The 25,582-nt window shown below is 30.7% G+C and overlaps 2 protein-coding genes across 4 annotated transcripts; one reads left to right on the top strand and one right to left on the bottom strand.

Moving 5' to 3' along the window:
- Positions 1 to 700: 700 nt before the first annotated feature.
- On the bottom strand, positions 701 to 18,530 carry LOC148299806 (regulator of hypoxia-inducible factor 1-like). Of its 3 annotated transcripts, none has more exons than XM_088275647.1 (12): positions 18,406 to 18,530; positions 15,340 to 15,446; positions 12,849 to 12,985; positions 12,021 to 12,354; positions 10,458 to 10,654; positions 8,745 to 8,917; positions 7,517 to 7,696; positions 5,566 to 5,742; positions 4,320 to 4,470; positions 3,368 to 3,548; positions 1,695 to 1,837; positions 701 to 1,112 (listed from the first exon to the last, which is right to left on the bottom strand). In XM_088275647.1, exons 2-12 carry the CDS (start codon positions 15,416 to 15,418, stop codon positions 972 to 974), a joined length of 1,893 nt encoding a protein of 630 aa, XP_088131773.1. In that variant the 5' UTR covers positions 15,419 to 15,446; positions 18,406 to 18,530; the 3' UTR covers positions 701 to 971. The 3 variants fall into 3 exon arrangements, with proteins under 3 accessions (XP_088131773.1, XP_088131774.1, XP_088131775.1); XM_088275648.1 differs by lacking the exon at positions 18,406 to 18,530 and adding an exon at positions 16,711 to 16,975; XM_088275649.1 differs by lacking the exon at positions 18,406 to 18,530 and adding an exon at positions 16,867 to 16,972.
- LOC148299805 (uncharacterized) lies at positions 18,445 to 24,493 on the top strand (the record flags this gene model as incomplete). The annotated part of the gene is made up of 4 exons (XM_088275651.1): positions 18,445 to 18,463; positions 23,277 to 23,456; positions 23,599 to 24,117; positions 24,306 to 24,493. Coding segments are annotated over exons 1-4 (906 nt in total), but the record flags the coding sequence as incomplete, so codon positions are not given.
- Positions 24,494 to 25,582: the final 1,089 nt, after the last annotated feature.

Raw genomic sequence — 25,582 nt, 5'->3', positions numbered from 1 at the left:
AGAGGGTGCTACGTTCGTACTGCGAGTTGAGTTCGAACGAATTATTTAATTAGTAGTACATCACAATAATGAATATATAGATATATATATGTATATATATATTTATATATATAAATATACATATATATATATATATATATATATATATATATATATATATATATATATATATATATATATATATATATATATATATATATATATATATATATATATATATATAAATATATATATATATATATTCATTCATTAGAACCATTATCCACACCCTGATGGTGCATAGGGCACTGCACAATATAAACGCAGTGTTATCTTGATCGTTAACACACGAAGGAAAGGCGATCAGCCCTCCACTTCAGGTAGCACCAGTCCAGGGTTATATTGAATAAATATAAATGTGAAAAAAAACACTTATTTTTATTAAACCCCCACCTCTAGGAATCGAACCCGGAACCTCCAGAATGGTAGCTGAGCGTGCTGACCATTACACTACGGAGGCGGACAAACATTTATATATATATATATATATATATATATATATATATATATATATATATATATATATATATATATATATAAATGTTTGTCCGCCTCCGTAATGTAATGGTCAGCACGCTCAGCTACCATTCTGGAGGTTCCGGGTTCGGTAGGCACTGTGTCAAATAGGGCAGAAAAGCAATATATTAATTCAAAAAATCACTTCAACAGTTACCGAGTTTTATTTTCTCATTTTCTCAAAAACACCCTGTTGTTCATTGTCACTTTTGAAAAATGGTCCCTAAAAATTACATTTAACAATTATTAACATAAATTTTAAACACTATTATTTAAATTTTTAATTTAATTTCATCAAGTTTCCTCTGAAACTTAAGACCGAATTTATTCTCTAGTTTTCTGCAGTTCCAATATCATCTCTCAGTCGATCCTCTTCTTGGTCAATATACGCTGTGCTTTCAATTCTGTATTATCAATCAATTTGATTTAATCTTCCAGCGATTGTTAACTACATCGGAGTATAAACTCTGCAAATTATTGAATGGCGCCTCAATAACCATGTACAGCACCACCGCGGCGATATATGTGAGGAAGAATGATATAACTGGTAGTATAACCTGCAAAAAAATGTATGTAAATGCAACATTTTTGGTATGTCCAAGTAATTGTTGACAAATCGGGATTATCTCCAATTATAGGAGTTATTTTTTATATATATTTTTTTGACTACTCAACAAAAATGAAGAAGAATATGGAAGTCTGGCAATTTACGCAGTTTTAATGTTACACGTGTAAAGTGATCACTTAAACTAACCTTTGTCGTAATCCCCGTAAATGCCCATACGTCCATATTCTTCTTCATCTTTATTGAGATGTCAGAGAATAGTAAGATTAAATTAGGTGTGTTTAGATAGTTGGGGCATATGACTCGAATGAATGAAGAAAGAGCAGTAATTAATAACAAAATTAGTAACAAATTTAATATGCGAATGTAGTTGGAAACTAATGTTTATATATTATTTTAAATACTTGATCTTCACAATTCTGTGCTTATATTCTAAACCATCTCAACACACCTTACTTAATTTCATGGATAATGATTAACAAGCCTTGCATTTTTTCCTTCCATCATCACATGTTGTGTGTGTGCGTGCGTGCGTGTGTGTGTGTATGTTAAATTTATTATATATTTTACCCACCGTGATTTTATATCCAACTCGAAAAGGTGTGGGTTGAGCGAAAAGCAACGATTCTTGTACTAAGATATGAATAAGAAATGTAGCGTACGTTAGTTTTCCTGGAATATTCCACCTCGGAGAATCCAGAAAATTAAACCCGCCGACTGAAAATAATAATAATAAATTAAAACTGAATAGTTGGGTAATATATCCAAAATAAAACAAGGTTTTTGTTGGATTGAATTCTACATTTATTTATTTATATCTTAATACGTGACGCGTTTCGTCTTCTTAGGACATTATCATATCCTCATTAGAGTGTTTGATAATGTTTTAAGAAGACGAAACGCGTCACGAATTAAGATATACACAAATAAATGTAGAATTCAATCCAACAAAACCCTTGTTTTATTTTGGATATATTACCCAACAATTCAAAATGGAATTCCACCAAGTGTCTGCAGTTACAATAAATAAATTAATACGTAGATTACTAGAACTTTTTTTTTTCCTCGAACCATTTTTTTCGTAATCGATTTTTAATTAATGTTTTACTTACAATGATTAAAGAAAACACTTGTTTTATACCACTTGAGTTTTATTATAGACTACATGTTTCAGAAGTTAAACTTCCATCATTCAGGTCTGTATAATAACTAACTAATAATGGATGTTTAACTTCTGAAACATGTAGTCTTTAATAAAACTCAAGTGGTATAAAACAAGTGTTTTTTTAAATCATTGTAACATGTCTTACCACAAAGTTAATGCCGAAACAATAAATAAAAAAAATTTACTTAGTAAATACCACCATTTCTTTAAATCTACTATGACACGTGTTTCGATGCATTATGCGTCATTTTTAAACACCGTATGTGAAGCTAATTCTAAATTTTAAACTTGAGTCCTTGGGTCGTTAAAGGTTGAATAGGGGGTAGTAGCTATTTCTTATTGTTATTTATTTATTATTTTTAAATATATATATATATATATATATATATATATATATATATATATATATATATATATATATATATATATATATATATATATATATATATATATATATATATATACACATATATATATATATATATATATATATATATATATATATATATATATATATATATATATATATATATATATATATATATATATTCTTGTGGGAACATAGACAATTGGAAGGAATCTTTAGTCAACATTTTGAGTGTGTCCAAATACTATAATTATAAGCTTAATAATAAAAATGAAAATGGTATTTTCTGGCGTTTCTCATGTGTGTGATTATAATCCAGGATTCGGATCTCACATACTAATATAAGAGTTTCTGCTTAATAAAAAGCTTCTTTACATCTCACCAATAGATGTCTCTAGTGAAGTTCTAGTAATTCAAGAACAAGGTTTCTAAATTGGTTCATATATATAGAACTTCCAAGAATTTGAGTAGTGTGGTTTTCAATAATGGGTAGAATTGGTGAATGTTACACGTGTGCAAAGTGATCACTTAAACCAGCCTATGACGGTTGTAAGCCCCGTAAATGCCCAGACTTCCATATTCTTCTTCATCTTTGATGAGATGTCAAAAAATAATATGAATCTTTAGTCATTGTCATTTTGTTAATTATATGTTAATTTTTGCCATCATACCCTCGATATTTTAGTCAAATAAGTTATAAGGTAAATATTCTTACGATCTATTTTATTTGCATTGCAGATGAAGAGAATAGAAAACAGGGCTGATATCACTGGTTTGTGAAGCGCGGCGTAGATGGCTGAGAGAGTTATACCAATATCATTACGGAAAACATATAACTCGGCCCAAAACAAAAATACAGTTCCAGGCAGGATGATATTCAAGGCTGCTGGAATCCACTGAAAACAAATTGATATTTATACTATTAATTTTCGCCTTGTTCGCCTCTGTAGTGTAATGGTCAGTACGTTCGGCTACCGTTCTGGAGGTCCCGGGTTCGATTCCCAGGGGGGGTCAAATAAATTTAAGTGATTTTTTCACTGTACTATTTATTCAATATTACCCTGGACTGGTACCTGAAGCGGAGGGCTGATCACCTTTCCTTCATGTGTAAACGATCAAGATAACACTGCGTTTGTATTACGCAGTGCCCTATGCACCATTGGGGTGCGGATAAGGGTTTTATATATTTTTTATTATATATTATTGATTTTTGGATGCAACATTTTGAGTGTGTCTAAATACGTGTTCACAAAATCTGGATTATCTTCAAGTACAGGAATTATTTTCCTGTAATTGGAGATAATTCAGATTTTGTGAACAAGTATTTGGATAACTCAAAATGTTGTAAATAAATTATCTGGTCAAATTATAAGCTTAAATAATACAAATGAAAATATTATTTTCTGGCGTTTCTCATGTGTGTGATTCAAATGTATTCGCCTCATTAATTTGTTTAACCTTTCTTTCCTCATTCATTCGTTTTTCATGTCCAAACCATCTTAACATACCCTTCGTAATTTTATCGATAATCCTTATCTTAGGCTTGGAATCGTTCCTTATATTACTATTCGAACATCTATCATACACCGTTTTGCCATACATTTATCTGAAAGATCGTATTTCGACTGAGTTTATTTCACTGAAAGATTTATGTAATAATGGCTTACCTTCTTATTTGACAAATCAATTTTTTTCTTTTGTATATTATGTTGTATATATCCAGCGACAATACCAATGGAAAAACTGCCCATGTTCCCTTGAAATGTCAAATACATACTTTGAAAAGTTCGATCGTTTAAAAATCTCTCTCTGAAACTCCTGAAAAAATAATTCAACAAGCATATTTACAACATTAATCCAGGATTCGGGCCTCACATACTAATATAAGAGTTTCTGTTTAGTAAAAAGCTTCTTTACATCTCACTAATAGATGTCTCTAGTGATTCAAGAACAAGGTTTCTAAATTGGTTCATATATGTATATAGAACTTCCAAGAATTTGAGTAGTGTGGTTGTCAATAATGGGTAGAATTGGTGAATGTTACACGTGTGTAAAGTGATCACTCAAACCAGCCTATGACGGTCGTCAGCCCAGTAAATGCCCAGACTTCCATGTTCTTCTTCATCTTTGATGAGATGTCAAAAAATAATACAAAAAGCAAATGTTTATTCATTAATTTATTCGATAGTCACTTTGTAGTGACATAAGTAGGTTTTTCACATCAAATTTGACGTTTTATATACAAAATTAGACACCTTACACATCAATCGTGTCGGGTTGTGGTCCTGTGGTAAGTGTTGCGGACTCTTAAGCTAGGGTTTCTCGGTTCGAACCCACTATACACGATTTGATACCTATTTCTAATGATGAGCCGCTTAGACTCACATATCGCTCACTCCTTTCAAGAACGTCATAAATCAAAAAACTTGATTTTTCAGGAGAACGTTTTGAAAGTTAAAAGATATAATGCAATGTATCAAAAATAAATATCAAACCACTTATTAAACTTTTTACTGCGCAACAGATCTTTTGAGGTAAAACCTGAAGGTTTTTTCTCCATTCGAAAAATATTTAGTTTATTTAAAAAATTAATTAAACATTACATTTTCTTCAAAATGCAAAAACATCACTTTCTGCCCTGTAGCGGGTAAATATTAAGTTAAAAATATGCCACTTTTGCTGGGATATAGTACATTTTCTGGGCATTCCGAAAACATGCACAACTGAAAATTGACGATTTTTGATTTATGACGTTCTTGAAAGGAGTGAGCGATATGTAAATAGTATGAATTTGAAGTACTTTGTAAATAATTAAAACACAAATATTTATCATTTTTGTATTAATAAAATAAAAATTGGACAATAATAATAAAATAAAAAAAAAATCTATTTTAATATTTAAATAAAACTTACTCCGGTGACAAATTCTTGGATGCAGAAAATCTCCCAATGTATGTGATGACTCCTGGAATTAGTATCGCAGCAGTCAAAAATACTCCGAGAATACGCTTTCTCCATTTTGGATATTTGAAAGCTATCATCAGCACTAATAAACTGACACAATAGTTCTGCATGTCGACTGATAGGTACCTTCAACATAAAATGCCAATCAACATAAAGCCAATAAAAAAACCTCGAAATGAAATATTTGGTACAAATTCGGGTAAATATTGCAGTTAATGCAACAAATACAAAAACCTTGAAATGACACATTTGGTACAAATCTGGGTAAATATTCAATCAACACAAAGAAAACGAAAACCTCGAAATTAAATAATTGGTACAAATTTGGGTAAATATTGCAGTTAATACAACAAATACAAAAACCTTGAAATGTAATATTTGTGACAAAATATTTAATCAACACAATGAAAACGAAATCCTCGAAATGAAATAATTGGTACAAATTTGGGTTAATATTACAGTTAACATAACAAATACAAAAACCTTGAAATGAAATATTTTGTACAAATTTAGGTAAATATCCAATCAACACAAAGAAAACAAAAACCTCGAAATGAAATATTTGGTACAAATTTGGGTAAATATTGCAGTTTACACAACAAATACAAAAAACCTCGATATGAAATATTTGGTACAAATTTGTGTAAATATTGCAGTTAACACAATAATAATAATAATAAAACCCTTATCCGCACCCCAATGGTGCATAGGGCACTGCTTCATATAAATGCAGTGTTATCTTGATCGTTTTACACATGAAGGAAAGATGATCAGCCCTCCGCTTCAGGTACCAATCCAGGGTAATATTGAATAAATATTACAGTGAAAAAATCACTTGTATTTATTTGCCCCCCCCCTTGGGAATCGAACCCGGGACCTCCAGAACGGTAGCCGAGCGTGCTGACCATTACACTACGGAGGCGAACTAAAGCTGAGCAGTTAACACAACAAATATAAAAACCTTGAAATGAAACATTTTGTACAAAATTGGGTAAATATTTGCCACAAATTGACAAAAATCAAACCTCTTCTATCACCATAAACCTTTAGTCTCTGTATCGTAAATTTAATTTCCATCATCTTGACAATTATTTGATACTGTATATTATATGCGACATAAACAAAGAACAGCAGTTTAAAGTGAAATGTTCGCAATCCATAATTATCATCCTAAAACACCGCTTTGAGTCCTTTTTCCAGTGGTATGTTGGCTGTTGAAAGTACATTGAATAAAGGGATTTACTACATTTATTAGAGGCGTCTTAACATGTGATAAAACATCGTTTTTATACGAAAGATAGAATTTTATGGAAGTTAATTTAAAGAATTTATTGATTAATTTATGGAAGTAAGATAGAATTCCATGGATTTTATGAAAGTCCCAGAGTTTACTGCCTGGCATTTGGTTGGCTAAAATGATCACTTTATACACTTCGCTCACCCTTTCAACAACGTCATATATAAAAAAAACGTAAATTTTCAGTTTTGCATGTTTTCGGAATGCCCAAAAAATGTACTATATCCCAGCAAAAGCGGCTTATTTTCAACTTAATAATTACCCGCTATAGGGCATAAAGTGTTGTTTTTTCATTTTGAAGAAAAGGTATCGTAATTATTGTTTTTTAAATATTTTTCAAATGGAGAAAAAAATCAGGTTTTACCTAAAAATATTTGTTGCAAAGTGAAAATTCAATAAATGGCTTGATTTTTATTTTTAATACATTTCATTGTATACTTCAACTTTAAAAACGATCTCCTGAAAAATCAAGTTTTTTTGATATATGACGTTGTTGAAAAGACTTGTGAAACTTTCACCATTCTGCCCATAATTGAACATCCATTTTGCATTTTTTTTAAAGGTTAAAAAAGGTTAAATCTAGTAATTATAAGTTATTATTACCATCCATGAGCGACGCAATCGACTGATCCAAACAAAGTATTAATATATAGTAGATTGGCCCACCAATACTTCTCACATGTTTTTATCTCATGATCTGCCAAAGGAGTTAAGGGTCCCTCGGCGAGATGTTCGAGCCATAATAGCGATACAAAAACTATGAAACTGTATGACGGAGTTAATCTGGAACAAAATAAAATGAAACGGTCAAAATATACGAAATACACAAACGATAAAATATGCCAAGTTTACATTGTAGAAGTAAGTAAAGTATTTTTAAATTTTAAGCTGAAAATTTCATTCACTGACTAATTTACTTGAGCAAATTATTCTGAAATAATATGAGTTTGCAGTGTGCAGTTTACAGTTTGCTGACATTTGTTATATTTATGTCATTAATTAATTCGCCAGTCACATTGTAATAATATCAATCCATTTTAAATTTAAGTTTCATCTAGTAAACACCACTATTTCTTAAAATCTATTTTTACACGTGTGTCGATGCTTTCCTCGTCATTTTCAAAGACCGCATGTGAAGCCTATTCTCAATTTTAGAGCTGGGTCCTTGGCATGTTGACTCTTGAGAGATTCACAATAAAAAAATTTAAAGTAAAATTTAATTAAAATGGATAGATTTTGCCACAGAGTGACTGCCGGATCAATTATTGAAAAAACATTTACCCATTTTTAACTAAAGTATTTTTATTTCTTAAAATCTACTGTGCAACTGCTGTGTATGAGTGAGGAAAGAACGATAAAACAAATTTATGAGGCAAATGTAGTTGGAAAAAGGAGCAGAGGAAGATTGAGAAAATTTTGACACGATCAGATATGCCAAATACTTAAAAGTGGTCAGGTTAGGAATCGATATAATCGGCGGGTACTTGTGAGGTGATTATGTTTATATATATATATATATATATATATATATATATATATATATATATATATATATATATATATATATATATATATATATATATATATATATATATATATATATATATATATATATATATATATATATATATATATATATATATATATATATTTATATTTATATATATATATATATATATATATATATATATATATATACATATATATATATATATATATATATATATATATATATATATATATATATATATATATATATATATATATATATATATATATATATATATTTATATATATATATATATGTATGTAGTATCATAGTTAATTTCACCTGAAACATCGCTGAACTAAATGGCTAAAGATCGTCTTGAAAATCTGAACGTCACGATTATTCTCTAGGTATTTCAGGAAATTAATTGTCATAAGAAAACTGGACAAACAAAAGTATATTTGAACGCAAAGCGTCAAACTGTATCCAAACTGATATCTTGGAGCTGAAAATATCTGAAAGAAAAAGTAAATTTTCAATTATAATAATAATAAATATTCGTTGGACCGGACATTCATTTTAACTAAAAGGATAAGCACATACGAGTACTTACATGTTTTTTTTTATAGAAAAATATTGGTAATATTAGTACTTACTGAGATTTCTATGTCTACCGGTTTCGAGACGTACCCGTCTCTTGGTCAAGACAATCACTACCACACCATTTAAACAATACTACCCTTCACTACTATAGCACTATTTACACACTTAAAACTACACAAAATGTTTAACACATGCGATTTTGGTCGACCAACATGCACTAGAGGTTGCAGCACAAACATGCATTAAGAGCCGTTTTAAGAGCCGTTGTTAATGTTTGCATGCTGTAGTAGTGATTGTCCTGACGAAGAGACGGGTACGTCTCGAAAACGGTGGACACAAAAATCTCGTTGAGTGGTTATATACTAATATTACTAACATTTTTGTTAAAAAAAAAGTAAAACTCACTAACCACAAAGTAAATGAGTCTGAAAGAATTTAAAAACAAATGTTGTATTTACTGTTACGAGATATAAATATATTTATATATATATATTTATATATTTATATATATATATATATATATATATATATATATATATATATATATATATATATATATATATATATATATATATATATATATATATATATTTATATATATAAATATATATATATATATATATATATATATATATATATAAATATATATATATATATATATATATATTTATATATATATATATTTATATATATATATATATATATATATATATATATATATATATATATATATATATATATATATATATATATATATATATACATATATATTTATATATATATATATATATATATATATATATCTTTATATAAATATATATACATATATATATATATATATATATATATATATATATATATATATATATATATATATATATCTTTATATAAATATATATATACATATATATATATATATATATATATATACACACATATATATATATATATATATATATATATATATATATATATATATATATATATATATATATATATATATATATATATATAAATATATATCAGTGGCGGTACTTCCATAGAAGCCCATAAGCCTGGCTTCCCTAACAACTACGAATAAAAATTACTAAATCTGCATCAAACTATTAAAAATACATAATTAGGGTATGGTTGTTCTTAAATTATCGCGCGCTTGTTCGTGGTACTGGAATCATCTAGCCGAGAATAGCCGAGATTACAATGCATTGTTTATCTTTATAATGTTTTTTGGGGGTTTAGTGTACTGGGAATGGTATGAATGGAAGCAATTATAGGTACGTTATGTATTCACGAAAGTGAAAAATAAGGGCTTGCCTTACTGGTAAACCCTAGGCACGCCACTGATATATATAAATACATATATATGATATAAATTAATTGTTAATAATAGTTTATATTAGTTGTAATAAAAAATAAATAAATCATTAATAATATTCAGAATAACACACTTACATTTTCAAGGTATTCAGGATTCATAGGATATAAATTAACGATAATGACATAGAAGTGAGTTGTTGTAACCAAAAATGTTAATATTACTCTCATTCCTTGTAAGGCAAACATCCAATTCTTCCCATCGCTTGGCGGTACTACAAGCTTTCTCCAATTGTTCGGTATGTTGAAAGCATAAAGGATCTCGCGACAAATATCTGAAAACACATGAGTTTCCACACTCAATTGGAATAAAGTATTAAGTAAGACGTGCTGACATAGGGGGAGGTCACAACAAATCTATTGCACACTAAAAAGTTCAATAAGTGGCTTGATATTTATTTTTAATACATTTTATTATATTCTTAACTTTAAAAACGATCTCCTGAAGAATTAAGTTTTTTGATATATCACTCACTCCTTTCAAGAACGTCATAAAGAAAAAATCGTAAATTTTCAGCTGTGCATATTTTCGAAGTGCCCAGAAAATTTACTATATCCCAGTAAAAAGCATATTTTGAACTTAATACTAACCTGAAGATGAAGAGGAATATAATTTGATGGGATGTCAAAAATAATATGAAAATAACTCCTGTAATTGGAAATAATCCAGATTTTGTGAACAAGTATTTGGACATACTCAAAATGTTGTAAATAAAACCCACAATTTGCATTCCGATTGAGTATTTATTTTAAAATCTTATCTTATGATTTTAAAAGTAGGCGGCACATATAGAGTTATAATGTCCCATTTTATTATTTTAAATGGATATTTCCAAAAAGTGATTGAGTAGAATTGTTTTTCTCGCAAACGTTAAGTAATATAGGTCACATAGATTTATTTAACACTGGTCTCACTCATTTCAAACAACAGTGTTTAATATCCCTGAATTTGAGCGAAATGTGAGTATAATGTTCTTGCGATCTTTTTTTTCCCACACTTTATTATTCCTATATTTCATGTACTAAAATTTATATTATTTTTTTATTAAAAAATTTTAACAAAATACACATTAAAATAATACAAAATAGTTGGTAAATATACAATACTTTTCAATTATAACGTTTCTACCTCTCTAATAAAGTAGATACTTGTGTGTAGAGAGGGAGTTCGTTTTGCAATTATTATTTTTTTAAACAAAGTAAATTAAACAATGTGAATTAAAATTAAAATTAAAAGTAAACAAAGTAAATTAAAAATAAAAAAAAATTAAAAATTCTTTGGTATTGAGTCTAGGTAAGGGTGAGTCTTATATGTTTTTTTTTATTTTAGTTTTAAAGATTTGATAATTTTCTAGAGATTTTAAGTTTTCAGGAAGTTTATTTTAAAAAATTACCTACGTACGTATAATGGTTTAACACTGCTGTTATTCTTCTATGTAACATTAAATTATTAGAAAATCTAGGGTTATGTGAAATTTGTACTTCAGTTGTAATGCTATGTTTATCATTTTTGCCCTTCTATCTATATATTTTATATTGAGTGATGTACTTATGTTCCCATTATATTGCTGTATATTCATGATAATTCCCTTATACTCTATATAAATGCACCAATAAATAAAATTAAATAAATAAAAATACCTTTTTTCTCGTCTTCTTTCTTTATAAAAAGGCTGGAGATAACGTTAAGCAGTAACACAAGAGCGACAGTGTACGCGAACAGGTAAGCGGCCATACTCGGGGTTCTTGGCTTGTATTTGCTGACACACCGGTTGACCACAGTAGCATTGCCGCCGAAGCCATACTTATCCATCATCTCTCTATCCGCCCACTTCTGCACGGCTGCTTGTAGTTCAGTTCCGCCTTCGTGTAAGGAATCCACAGGAACACCTAGAGACTCGGATCTCTTGGAAACACACACTCCCCTGTGCAGGATGTCATGACGGAAGTTGGTCTTTGTCTGAGCGCTGATATTCTAAAATAAATGGTATACTTTTAACATCAACATAGCTGAGAAAGAGTATGGATATCTGGGTGTTTACAAGGCTAACGACATATTAAAAATAATAATATTTACAACATGTTACAGTTAATTACCCTTCCCTTACGATGCTAAAAACTCCATATGAAATTGTGATTTAAAAAACGGAAAAAACTTCTACATGTTGTATGCATTTTATTGAGCATGATGACAAGGTTCTTGTCGAAACCAGTTGGAAAAAGTGTACCAATAAAACTGGTTAAAACAAAGTTTTTATTTTATTTTATAAAGTTTATAAAATGTGCCACAAAGTATCTGCGAAAAACATTAAAGAAAATATTTTATAATACATTTTTGTTTGTTTTTCTTTTTTCTTTCTTAGATTAACATGTATATAATTCATTTAATTTATTTAGTATGTGTGTACCTATGTATATATCGGGGACATTTTTTAATTGTTAATTATTATAAATAGTAAATAAATTTACCTTAATTCTGTACCACAAGTCTCCTGGATTGTCTGTCGTCAGTTGAATATCCACCAAACAATACAGTCCACGAGGATTATTGGACATGCACTCATCGTAGTCATCTAATTTGAAGAGCTCCGGCAAATTTCTGTAATCTTTATGAAAAATTCATAGTTTTTTCAATTTTCTGATAAACTTTTTAAGAAATGTTCAGTATCACGACTTATTTGCCTTTCACGTGGACCATAGGCTCCCAAACTGGACAATATCTACCCACTTGAGGACAAAGAAGGGATTTCGGACGGCAATGGTGGCTGGGGGAGAATTACTTTTAAAGAAATATTCAGTATCACGACTTATTTGCATTTGACGTGGACCATAGGCTCCCAAACTGGACAATATCGCCCACTTGAGGACAAAAAAGGAATTTCGGACGGCAATGGTGGCTGGGAGAGAATCACTTTTAATGAAATATTCAGTATTACGACTTATTTGCCTTTCACGTGGACCATAGGTTCCCAAACTGGACAATATCACCCACTTGAGGACAGAGAAGAAATTTTGGAGGGCAATGGTGGCTGGGGGAGAATTTGGAGGGCAATGTGAAGAGTCAAATGAACAAAATGGATTATTGAAGAAATAATAGATTGTTGTAACATATTTAAAGTTTTAAACCTTCATATCTCTCTTATTTCTCTACATATTTCAAAAAGAATGCTACCGATAGTCTTGTGATTTTTCATATTAATATATAAGTCAACATAATATAATCACACATCGTAATATTCATCTATTGTGCACAATCATCAAGCTCCGTAAAACATCGTATTTTGGTCACATAATGAGAGGTGAAAAGCATGCCATCCTACAACTGGTGATAAAAGGGAAGATTGAGGGTCGCAGAGGGGTTGGAAGAAGGCAGCTTTCCTGGCTTCGGAACATTCCAGGGTGGACTGGGATGAGAGGTGTGGAAGAGCTGTTTCATGCTGCCCAGGACAGACAAGGTTTCTCCCAAGTGATCGTCAACATCGGAGGGACCCAGCAGGATACATTAATAACAGAGAATACTAACTTACAAAGAAGTGTAAGCGAGTGTTTTTGCCTAGAATTTTCACTCATGAATTACATGAAATTATAGTAACTTTAAACATAAAGAGTAAATCTACTCACAAGTAGGCATAGGCTATGAAACTTATAAAGTTGAAGCCTGAGTAGGGACATGATAAACGGTGTTGCATAAGCCGTAGCTAGATTTCAGAGTCACTTGAACGTTAAGTAATTTAAAAAAAATACAAAGAAGTGTACTGTGTGAGGTGTGTGTAAAATGCACACCAAGTAATACCAAAATTCATTTTTTAATCGGGCCTGCGATTTGTGCAATGAAATAGATATCAATAATGTTTCTTTTAATATGTTTAAAAGAAATATTGTTCATGTCTATTTGACCAGTTGATAAAGAAATTTTCTATATAGTTATACTTTTATGACAGTTAATTTTTTTAAAATATATATTTTTAGATTACTTAGGTGGAAACCTTTAATTGGAATTTTTTTTGTATTTTATCATATAATAATGATTAAAGAAAACTCTTGTTTTTTACCACTCAAGTGGTAAAAAACAAGTGTTTTCTTAATCATTGTAATATGTCTTACCACAAAGTTAATCCCGAAACAATAAATAAAATTATCATATAATGTTATTTTTGTGAAATATTCTGTTGGTTTTCTAATAAATAAAAATAAATATATATATATTTGTTTTTATGACTTTGTACAACACTCCTGAGCAATTACGGCTTATCAAAATATAAATATTATATTATTAATTTATTCGGCATTAACTTTGTGGATTGACATGTTGATAATATTTTTTTAAATTAAACACTTGAATATACCACTTTAATGAGTTTTATTTATTTTTAATTAATGTTTTACTAAGTAAATACCACTATTTCTTAAAATCTACTATGACACGTGTTTCGATGCATTCCGCATCATTTTCAAACACCGTTTGTGAAGCTAATTCTAAATTTTAGAGTTGGGTCCTTGGGACGTTGAAGGTTGAAGAGGGGGTAGTAGCTGTTTCTTATTTTTATTTATTAATTTAATTTTTATTTTTAATTTTTATTTCTTATCAGAGGGAATATAGACAAAAGGGGGGAGTCTTTAGTCATTGTCATATTGTTAATTATGGGTTTATTGTTATTTATATTCTTATGAATTTCTATTGTTTCAAAATGTTGCAGTTTATGGCTTTTCGTATTGATTATTTTGAGGATTTCTACTTTATTGTGGTTTAATTTGTGATCATTATCTATTAAATGGTAAGCGAATTCCGAAAAATTATTATTTCTCAAACATAATTCATGTTCCCTGATTCTTGTTTTATACGACTAGATTCGAAAACTTACAGATGTTTTCATCTTCTGGTAAAAATTAAAACTAACTAACAAAAAATATATTTAGGGGTATATATAGGTTAATAAATACATAAATATTATATCCTTACCTTCATAGTTTTGTTCATTTCCTCCCCGATAATATCCAACTGCTAATACCAACAAACAGAGAATTGTACTAAAATGCATACTTGTATTTTTCTTCTAGGAAAGCCGTCTGAAAATATAAATATACAAGTTTAAAGCAACACTAGTGTAATTATGAATAAAGTAATTGATATTATTTTTTGATATCTCATCAAAGACGAAGAAGAATATGGAAGTCTGGGCATTTACGGGGTTGACGACCGTCATAGGTTGGTTTAAGTGATCACTTTACACACGTGTAACATTCACCAATTCTACCCATTATTAACAACCACACAACTCAAATTCTTGGGAGTTCTATATAAATGAACCAATTTCGAAACATTGTTCTTGAATCACTAGAACTTCACTAAACACATCTATTGGTGAAATGAAAAGAAGCTATTTATTAAGCAGAAAGTCTTTTATTAGTACGTGATATTCGAATCTTGGATTTTACTCACATACATGAGAAACGCCAGAAAATATCATTTTCATTTTTATTATTTTAGCTTATAATTTGACCAGATAATTGATTTACAACATTTTGAGTGTGTCCAAATACTTTTTCATAAATCTGGATTATCTCCACAACATATAATTAACTCCTATAATTGGAGGTAATCCAGATTTGTGAACAAGTATTTGGACACACTCAAAATGTTGAGTTAGTGATGTTGTTATAAATAAATGTTGGATATCTGCCCGTGTTAAGCTATTTAAAAAATTCTCCCTCTCTCTTGTCAGCGGACACTAAAAGAACGTATGGTTTGCATCCCCTATATCTTGTCCACATTCGCAATCTGGTGATGTAACGCTTTTTATCTTATGGAGATACACAGGCGGTGAGCAGTGCCCAGACTTTAGGCGACATAACATCGAGATGGAAGATCTAGACCAATGTTACTCAACCTTTTTTTTCTTCGGGCGGCATACATATATTTGTAAAGCTACGCGGGCCGCAACACTATACTGGTATGACAAAAAATATCATGAAACCCACCACTTCCGTTTTTTTGGAAAACCATTTGAGATTTATAAAAATATGACCAAAACAGAATAATAATAGCGCGCATATTTGTCTGTCAAATGTTTGTTTTTTTGGGAATAAATCTAGCGTGTGCAGTAGCAACACTCTTATACCAGATCTGATGTTGACACGACAATGACCATCCTCTTCGGGTTTCCATGTCTGTACTTCAAAGTCGAAATAAATCTCAAGATATACGATTCTATATTTATAGAATGCCAGATTTTGTAAATCATGTTCCTGATATTTAATGTGTTGGGGGCCGCACAAAAAAGCTTGGCGCAGGTTGAGTATAGCTGATATAGACAAAGATAAGTTCCAGTACCATGGTTTAGATAGGATTTCAACGTGAATATTGGCGTAATATGCTCCTCGATGCTGTTTGAACTCTTCCCAATGTTTGTCCCAGATTGATCTATGTATACATTTTAATGGTTATCAAAGTTCCGAGACGGAAAATATTCAACAATTGACAACTTACGACAGTCAAACAATTGTATACTTAAACTACCCTTACAGATCCATTTAATAATAACCCTCAGATAACACACGACAGCACCTCACAGCACAGCCCACAAATTACAATTAACACGTTTTATAGTAACGTACATAGAACTACAAGATCCATAACACGGAAACACATCAAACAAAATCTTGTTTTGTACCTGTTTTAGTCAAAAGAACTTAGATTAACATACATTTAAGTAAAACCTGCTTGCTTTATTCATAAAGTCATCAAAAACATAAGCAAACTATAAAAGTGATATTAATAAGTGGATTATGTAAATGTGCAGCTCTGAAATATGTAGATCGTATCATTCAGCCATGTCGTATTTGATTGCAGAAACAATTTTATAATTTCAAATCAATTTTATCAAATGTTCCCTCGGCACGGGAAAACTCGGTGAGGGCATATTATTATAATTTCTTTTTTTTTGTACTTCCATTTCTTGGTGGAACTGCATTTAATAGAATAAATAACTATGTACAGTGACTCTCATAACGAGCAAATAAAAATGTGAAATAAGTTGCTTCCTTAACGAGCGATGTTTCGCATAACGTTATGCAGAGATTGTGTCATTAGCTTATAGCATGGGATTCGAGCTTATTCATGCTTATAGCATTGGATAACAACGATATCGAAGAGCTTGTGAAAGAGTCCGGCCAAGACCTGACTACCGAAGAGCTTATGGAGTTTATAGCACTACTTAAACTCATTCAGTTTAATCATGATTTTCAACCCCTGCCTTGATATATTTTATAATTTCTTAATTGTTATTATGTGTATGATGTCCCTCACTCCTTTCATATATCAAAAAACTTGATTTTTCAGGAGATCGTTTTTAATGTTTAAGAATATAATAAAATGTATTAAAAATAAATATCAAGCCACTCATTTAACTTTTCACTGTGCAACAGATCTTTTTAGGTAAAACCTGAAGGTTTTTTCTCCATTTGAAAAAAAAAACAATTTTTATAAAATAATTAAAATAAACTTTTTCTTCAAAATGCAAAAACAATGTCTTTCTGGCCTGTAGCTGGTAAATATTTAAATAAAAAATATGCCGCTTTTGCTGGGATATAGTACATTTTATGGGCAATCGGAAAACATGCACTTCTGAAAATCGACGATTTTCGATATATGACGTCGTTGAAAGGAGAGAGCGAAGTACAAAAAAGTGTCTAAAATATTCAATAAAACATCACTACTTTTTATAAACCACATTCGGAAAATGGTCATGAAATATTACACCCTCAAAGTCGCGAACAAGGTAAAATCATAAATCAACTTCATATCAATGTTACCCTGACAAAAAAAACTAAAACAAAACACATCACATCATGGTAGCACTATTTCACTGTAGCTTTAAGTGATTTATACACTTTTCGTTCTCTAGATATTCTTTTTGATAGACCCAACATTTCCTCCCCAGTTTCCTGTCCCATATAGAAGTAACATCCTTCACTTACGTTATTTGTATAATTTAAAAAAATATTTCCACTTCTAGAACTTTCTCACCATGTATTGATAATCAAGCCACCGTCTCGAATATACGCGATGCCATATACTCCATCGAGTTTGATCGGGGTCAAAGAGATGTCACATTCAAGCCTTCCTAACAGCTCGACAATCCTATTGAAACTGACTAGGCTATATGAAATATAGAACTTTCATCACTCATCTGCGTTGTAACTTGCATCAATATTCACTATTGATAGGTTCTTGCCAACTATTCAAAAACCATGTTCAAAGTTGAAGGATACGAACTACATTATATGCGTACAAATATGTATATATGTATATTGAAATTATTCAAATCTGTTTCGCTTAAAATTTAAATAATTTAAATAGTTAGCTTATTAATGAGCGGACTTTATAACTTTGAAAAAATAAAGGTACGAGGATTAGAGGTTGAAAAGTTTTGGCTCTGATACAAATAATTATATATTTCATATATATATTTATACAAATATATATATATATATATATATATATATATATATATATATATATATATATATATATATATATATATATATATATATATATATATATATATATATATATATATATTTATATATATATATATATATATATATATATATATATATATATATATATATATATATATATATATATATATATATATATATATATATATTTATATATATATATATATATATATATATATATATATATATATATATATATATATATATATATATATATATATATATATATATATATATATATATATATATATATATATATATATATATATTTATGTATATATATGTATATATATATATATATATATATATATATATATATATATATATATATATATATATATGTATATATATGTATATATATATATGTATATATATATATATATATATATATATATATATATATATATTTATATATATACTATATATATATATATATATATATATATATATATATATATATATATATATATATATATATATATATATATATATATATATATATATATATATATATATATATATATATATATATATATATATATATATATATATATATATATATATATATATATATATATATATATATATATATATATATATATTCATTCAAACCCTTTTCCGCACCCCAATGGTGCAGTGGGCACTGCATTATAAACACAGTGTTTTTTTGATCGTTAACACACGAAGGAAAGGTGATCAGCCTTCCGCTTCAGGTACCAGTCCAGGGTAATATTGAATAAATATTAGAGTGAAAAAATCACTTATATTTATTTGACCCGGAATTTATTTGACTGGGAATCGAACCCGGGACCTCCAGAACGGTAGCCGAGCGTGCTGATCATTACACTTTGGAGGCGGACAAATATATATATATGTTTATTTAAATATATATTTAAATATATATATATATATATATATATATATATATATATATATATATATATATATATATATATATATATATATATATATTTATATATATATATATATATATATATATATATATATATATATATATATATATATATATATATATATATATATATATATATATATATATATATATATACAAATTAACTTCTGGTACAAAAATAAGCTGTTTTTGCTCAGCGTTCAACATCAAAATATGGTTTGATTCACGATTTTTAATTTGACACTGTTTTTAATAATAATTTTATTCATATTGCGTCCACAAAATATTTTTATGTAAATATCAGCCTGTATGAAAAAGGAAAAATGTTTAATTATTACAACATTCAGCATATTTATAACCCTTTCTTGCCGTAGAAGGTGTTTAAAAACATTTTTATCAGAATATTTGTTTATTTTTCATGTTTAGGTTCGACTAAAGCTTTTTTGTATTTTAAAAGCATTGTTAGCTTTGGAGAATGGTAATATAACACTGTTCTTATCATTCGTAGTTCGCGTTGTGTAATACCACTTAAAAATAAGTTACTAAGTGTGTAAAATATTGTGTCTGTGTATTGAATACTAAAATGTTTTATAATTAAAATGTAACTTTGTTTAAAAATCACTATAAATATTTTATTATAACTTAATTATAATGTCCAACGGTTTCGAAGCTAACCGCTTCTTTATCAAGACTGATTAATACTAAAACACTTTCTACTAAACATTATTCAAAATATTTTGACGGTTAGGGAAAGAAGCTTAGGTAGATCCCAAGTGGCTTTATTTTTTTGTGTTAATTGGCAGTCACAGTCAAAAGGGATCAGGGATGATGAGTGCTTGGGAACATATTGAATAACGGACTTTTAGATAAAATTTAATATTTGATGAAGATATGCTATCTATCTACTTCTTTGAAAACAATAATTACTATTATTTTGGATAATAATGAAAGTAGATAAAGCGTAGCTGAAATGGATTAGAAAAAGATACGGCAAAATGTTTGAATGGTGAAATGAGAAAAAAATGCAAGGCGGAAATAGATTAGGAAATAGAATAAGAATTACCTATAACATTATTCTTCTAACCCCTATCCTCACCCAATGGTGCATAGGGCACTGCATCGTATTGACGCATCATTCCTGCGCTTCAGTCCAGACTGCAGACCTGTCCAGGGTAATATTAAATAAATATTACATCGTAAATCACTAATATTTATTTTCAGTCACTCCTGAGAATCGAACCCGGGACCTCCATTACGGTAGCTAAATACGCTTAACATTTCATCACGGAGACAGATCGATAAAATTAAGAAATAAAAAAATCACCTTAAACAAAAACATTTTGATAATTCTCTTTAAAATGCGACGTGTGTTAGAAACTAGTCAGTTGTTTTTACGGTACTCATAATCGTTTTACCATATGCGTTTACGTCATACGAGAAAAAAATCGATAAAAATAATAATCGTTGATTTAAAATTTGAATATGTTAATAATATTCGGCGAGAGAAGCCACATATACCTGGCACCCAAACATTACAATATTGAGCCATATTATATAAAATTATAAATATTAATAATCTAAAGAAGCAAGTAAAGAAGTAGCTTCTCGATATGGGACAAATATTTTGATCTTGTTTATATAAATTTTTATAATTTTTTCTTTTATCAATTAACTTTGTTTTGTATTGTTTTGCTTGTATTATCTAGATAAAAGTATTCCTTTTTTATATTTTTATTGAATGTCTTAGTTAAAAAAGCCTTCATACTGTTAAATGCGGACCCTGCGAGTCCTAATCGCACTCCCAGTTGCTTTTGAAGACTGCCGTTTTCAGTCGCGTACACTCCCAAGTACTTGAAAGTCTCAACCCTTTCGATGCGCTGGTTACTCAACATCAAGGGTTGTTGGGCATCTAGGCATGAGCACATGCCTAGATGCCCAACAACCCTTGATGTTGCACAACACATGGGTTTTTGCAACACTTATCGTAAGCCCCATGTAAGACCACTGCTGACAATTCGTCGGCAGTTCTCGTCAGAACTTCGGCACGCGGATCTGACTTGGAAGGATGCAAGGGAGCTGGCAGCCGACAGAAAAACCTGGAGACAGTTTTTGGACTCCATATGCTCTACCTAGGGAGCGGATATGGTTTAATCAATTAAATGAATCACGTCTTGTCACGGGCTACGCTTAATGAAACGTTCATAAAAAATATAATGTTTGAAAAAAATTATATTACAGTATTTTATTAAGTACCTATTGTAAAAAAAATAACCATAAAAATCAATTAAAATATTCATGCGACTTTTATGATAATAACTATGCTAAATTAAAAAAAAACTTTGCAACAGAAAAAATATATCAATATAAATTGATCCTATTTACAATTTTTGATGTTTGTGTTCACATATTTAAATTTACGATCAAAATATTTCAATTTAGTGCTGTATCTACCATTGAGCGTTAGAGGAAGAATATTCGTACTAATAAGAAAGTATGTAAAAATTATAAACTTCTTCTTCTTTTTCTGCTTAGTGTAGGCCTTGTGGTCTATTTATAAGAGGGATTAGCCTCCTGCGATGTCGATTCCCAGCTGTCAATCCATCTCTTTGGTGGTCTGCACGGAAGTCGCCTACCTTGGGATTGCCCGTGTAGTGCAATGTGTGGGAGTCTAGATGGTTCCATACCATTGTCTTCTTCGTTGCCTTCCCCACCTGACGACATCTTCCATCTCGCGTATTTCTTGATTTATTGATTTGGCATTTAATTTGTAGAACTCCATTTTAATTAATGTTTTAATTTATAAATCTAACACAGATTTTTGGAGTCTATTAAGTAGACTTTTTGAGTCTACTAAGTACTAACTTAGTAGACTCAAAAAATCTGTGTTTGATTTATAAATGAATACATAAATCTCGTATTTCTCTTATCCTGGTGTTCCCTATTCTATATCGTAGGTAGACACTAGCCAGATATGCTCCTTACAGTCATATATCTGACACTCTTAGCGCGATTTTTGAGGCTGCGGTGTCCGCTCTGCAATTGATCCCATGTGTCATGACGATATTAAAAAACAAATATTAAAAAAAATAGAATAATTTATTTTTATTTTTAACCTTAAATTAACTTAAAATTATGAAATTAAACTTAAAATGAACATAACGCATTACAAATCATACAAATATATATATATATATATATATTTATTATATATATATATATATATATATATATATATATATATATATATATATATATATATATATATATATATTTAAATATATATATATTTATATATATATATATATATATATATATATATATATATATATATAATATATATATATATATATATATATATATGTATATATATATATATATTTATATATATATATATATATATATATATATATATATATAAACCACAGATAGCTCTGTAACCATACTCCAATGCTATGCCCCCACAGAAGATGCCGACGATCACGTTAAAGATGCTTTTTACGACTCTCTGCACTCCGCAATATCCTCGGTCCCGAAAAGGGACCGCGTCATTGTAATGGGAGACCTTAACGCAAGAGTCGGCACCAACGTAGCACTCGGTCCAACAGTGATGGGTAGCCACGGCCTAGGTTGCATTAACGATAACGGTGAGCGGCTCATCGAACTCGCAACCTTAAATGAGCTCTAATAGGTGGTACAATTTTCCTCACAAAAATATCCACAAGTATACTTGGACTTCTCCCGATGGCAATACAAAAACGCAGATTGACCATTTTCTTTACACTGCAGCCCATCGTAGAGAACTCCTAGACGTCCGCACATACAGAGGCGCCGATATCTATAGTGATCATGAGCTACTCACAGGCAAAATAAGGCTGAAATTAAACCGCACTGCCAAGCCAAAGAAGAGGAGTCAGGTCAACATTGATAAGCTGAAGGAGACAATGTCCTGGCTTAACTATGATATCGCCGTCAGGGAGGGACTCGAGCAGCAACATTCCGATGATAATGACCCTATCGAAAGCACATGGCATAACATCAAAACAGCCATAGTTACGTCAGCTCAAAGGGTTCTCGGAATGAAGCCGTCAAATCGACCCAAATGGATGTCGGATGAAACGTGGGAATTAATAGAAGAAAGGGCCAACATAAAACTCTTAAAAGATGCGGAAACTGACCAGGGTAAGCTCGAAAGTCTCCGAGCGCAATATAAATGGAAGCACCTGGCTGTCAAAAGATCCGCAAGGCGGGATAAACGCCGTTCCCTGGACACACAAATAGCAGCAGCCGAACAAGCAGCCCGTAGAGGTGATACTTCTAAGCTTTTTAAGATTACGCACCAAATCTGTGGTAAGCGGCCCCCGACCGCAGGCCCAGTTCGTGGCCCGAGCGGCCAAATCGAGTCTGAGCCCGAATGCGTGAAAAGCATATGGAGAGATCACTTCTGCCGCGTGCTAAATCGTCCACCCCCTTAGACCCCCTCCATGTGCCCTCAGTCTCTGCCCAACTGAACATTCCGCGAGCACACGATATTTCGCAAAGCACTCCAACGCATACTGAAATTATATCAGCTATTAAAAAGCTGAAAAACGGAAAGGCGCCTGGTGTCGACGAAATACATCCGGAATACGTCAAGAGTGGCATGGACGCTCTCCTCGACCCCCTGTATCACCTACTTTCAAAGGTATGGGAAGAGGAAAGGTGCCCGAAGGATTGGGTAAACGGGGAAGTTATAGCCCTCCACAAAAAGGGTGATCCGCTGTTGTGTGATAACTACCGTGGCATTACTCTTTTAAGCGTTCCTGGAAAAATTCTGGCACAAATAATTTTGGCAAGAATCCAAAAACCAATAATGCGAGTCCTCAGAGAGAACCAAGCGGGCTTTCTACCAGGCAGGGCGTGCGCTGACCATATACATAACTTACGATGCCTGTTACAGCAAAGTAACGAATGGAACTGCGCCCTTGCCTGCTGTTTTGTAGACTACGAAAAAGCTTTCGACAGCCCGCATAGGTCTTCTCTTTGGAATATCATAGAAGCATATGGAGTTCCTGTCAAAATTGTGGCCATTATCAGGGCGCTTCACACTAACAGCGAATGCTGCGTTAGAATAGATGATGTGTGCAGTGAACCATTTGAGGTCTCTACTGGGGTGAAGCAAGGCTGTGTACTAGCCCCATTTCTCTTCATCATCATGTTTGACTTCATCCTACGAATGTCAATTCCACCGGATCGAGGAATTGCAGTGAGTCCTGCTCAGAAATTATGTGATTTAGAATATGCGGACGATGCAGTTCTAATAGATACATCGATCGGAGCCCTGCAAGATATAATTGACTCCCTCCAAATAAACTCCGCTCGGTTAGGCCTAAGAGTGAACGCCAAAAAGACCAATGTCATGTGCAACTCAGCCTGTCCGGACCGAGATCAACATCTTACTTGTGAGGGACGAGCGCTCGTTCGAGTCGACACCTTCAGATACCTTGGAACACTCATGGTGGAGGATGGTAGTGTCCAGAAGGAACTGAATGTACGGCTCGGAATGGCAGGAGCTATATTCAATAAAATGCGCAATGTCTGGGACTCACTGCTTTACTCGACAAAAACCAAGTGTCGTCTCTTTAATGCCTGCATCCTAACAGTGTTGCTGTACGGATGTGAGTCGTGGCACCTCACCAAAGCTCAAAGCAAGAAACTAGCAAGTTTTGAAAATAGATGCCTGAGGCGAATACTGGGTATAAAGTGGTATGACTTCGTCAGGAATGACGATGTA

Source organism: Brachycentrus maculatus, unplaced genomic scaffold, assembly GCF_059751285.1.
Source record: "Brachycentrus maculatus isolate JH-2025_06_01 unplaced genomic scaffold, ASM5975128v1 h1tg000934l, whole genome shotgun sequence".
NCBI classification, from domain to species: Eukaryota; Metazoa; Arthropoda; class Insecta; order Trichoptera; family Brachycentridae; genus Brachycentrus; species Brachycentrus maculatus.
The sequence above is the reverse complement of the archived record's forward strand: the minus strand, read 5'-3'. Positions and strand labels throughout refer to the sequence as shown.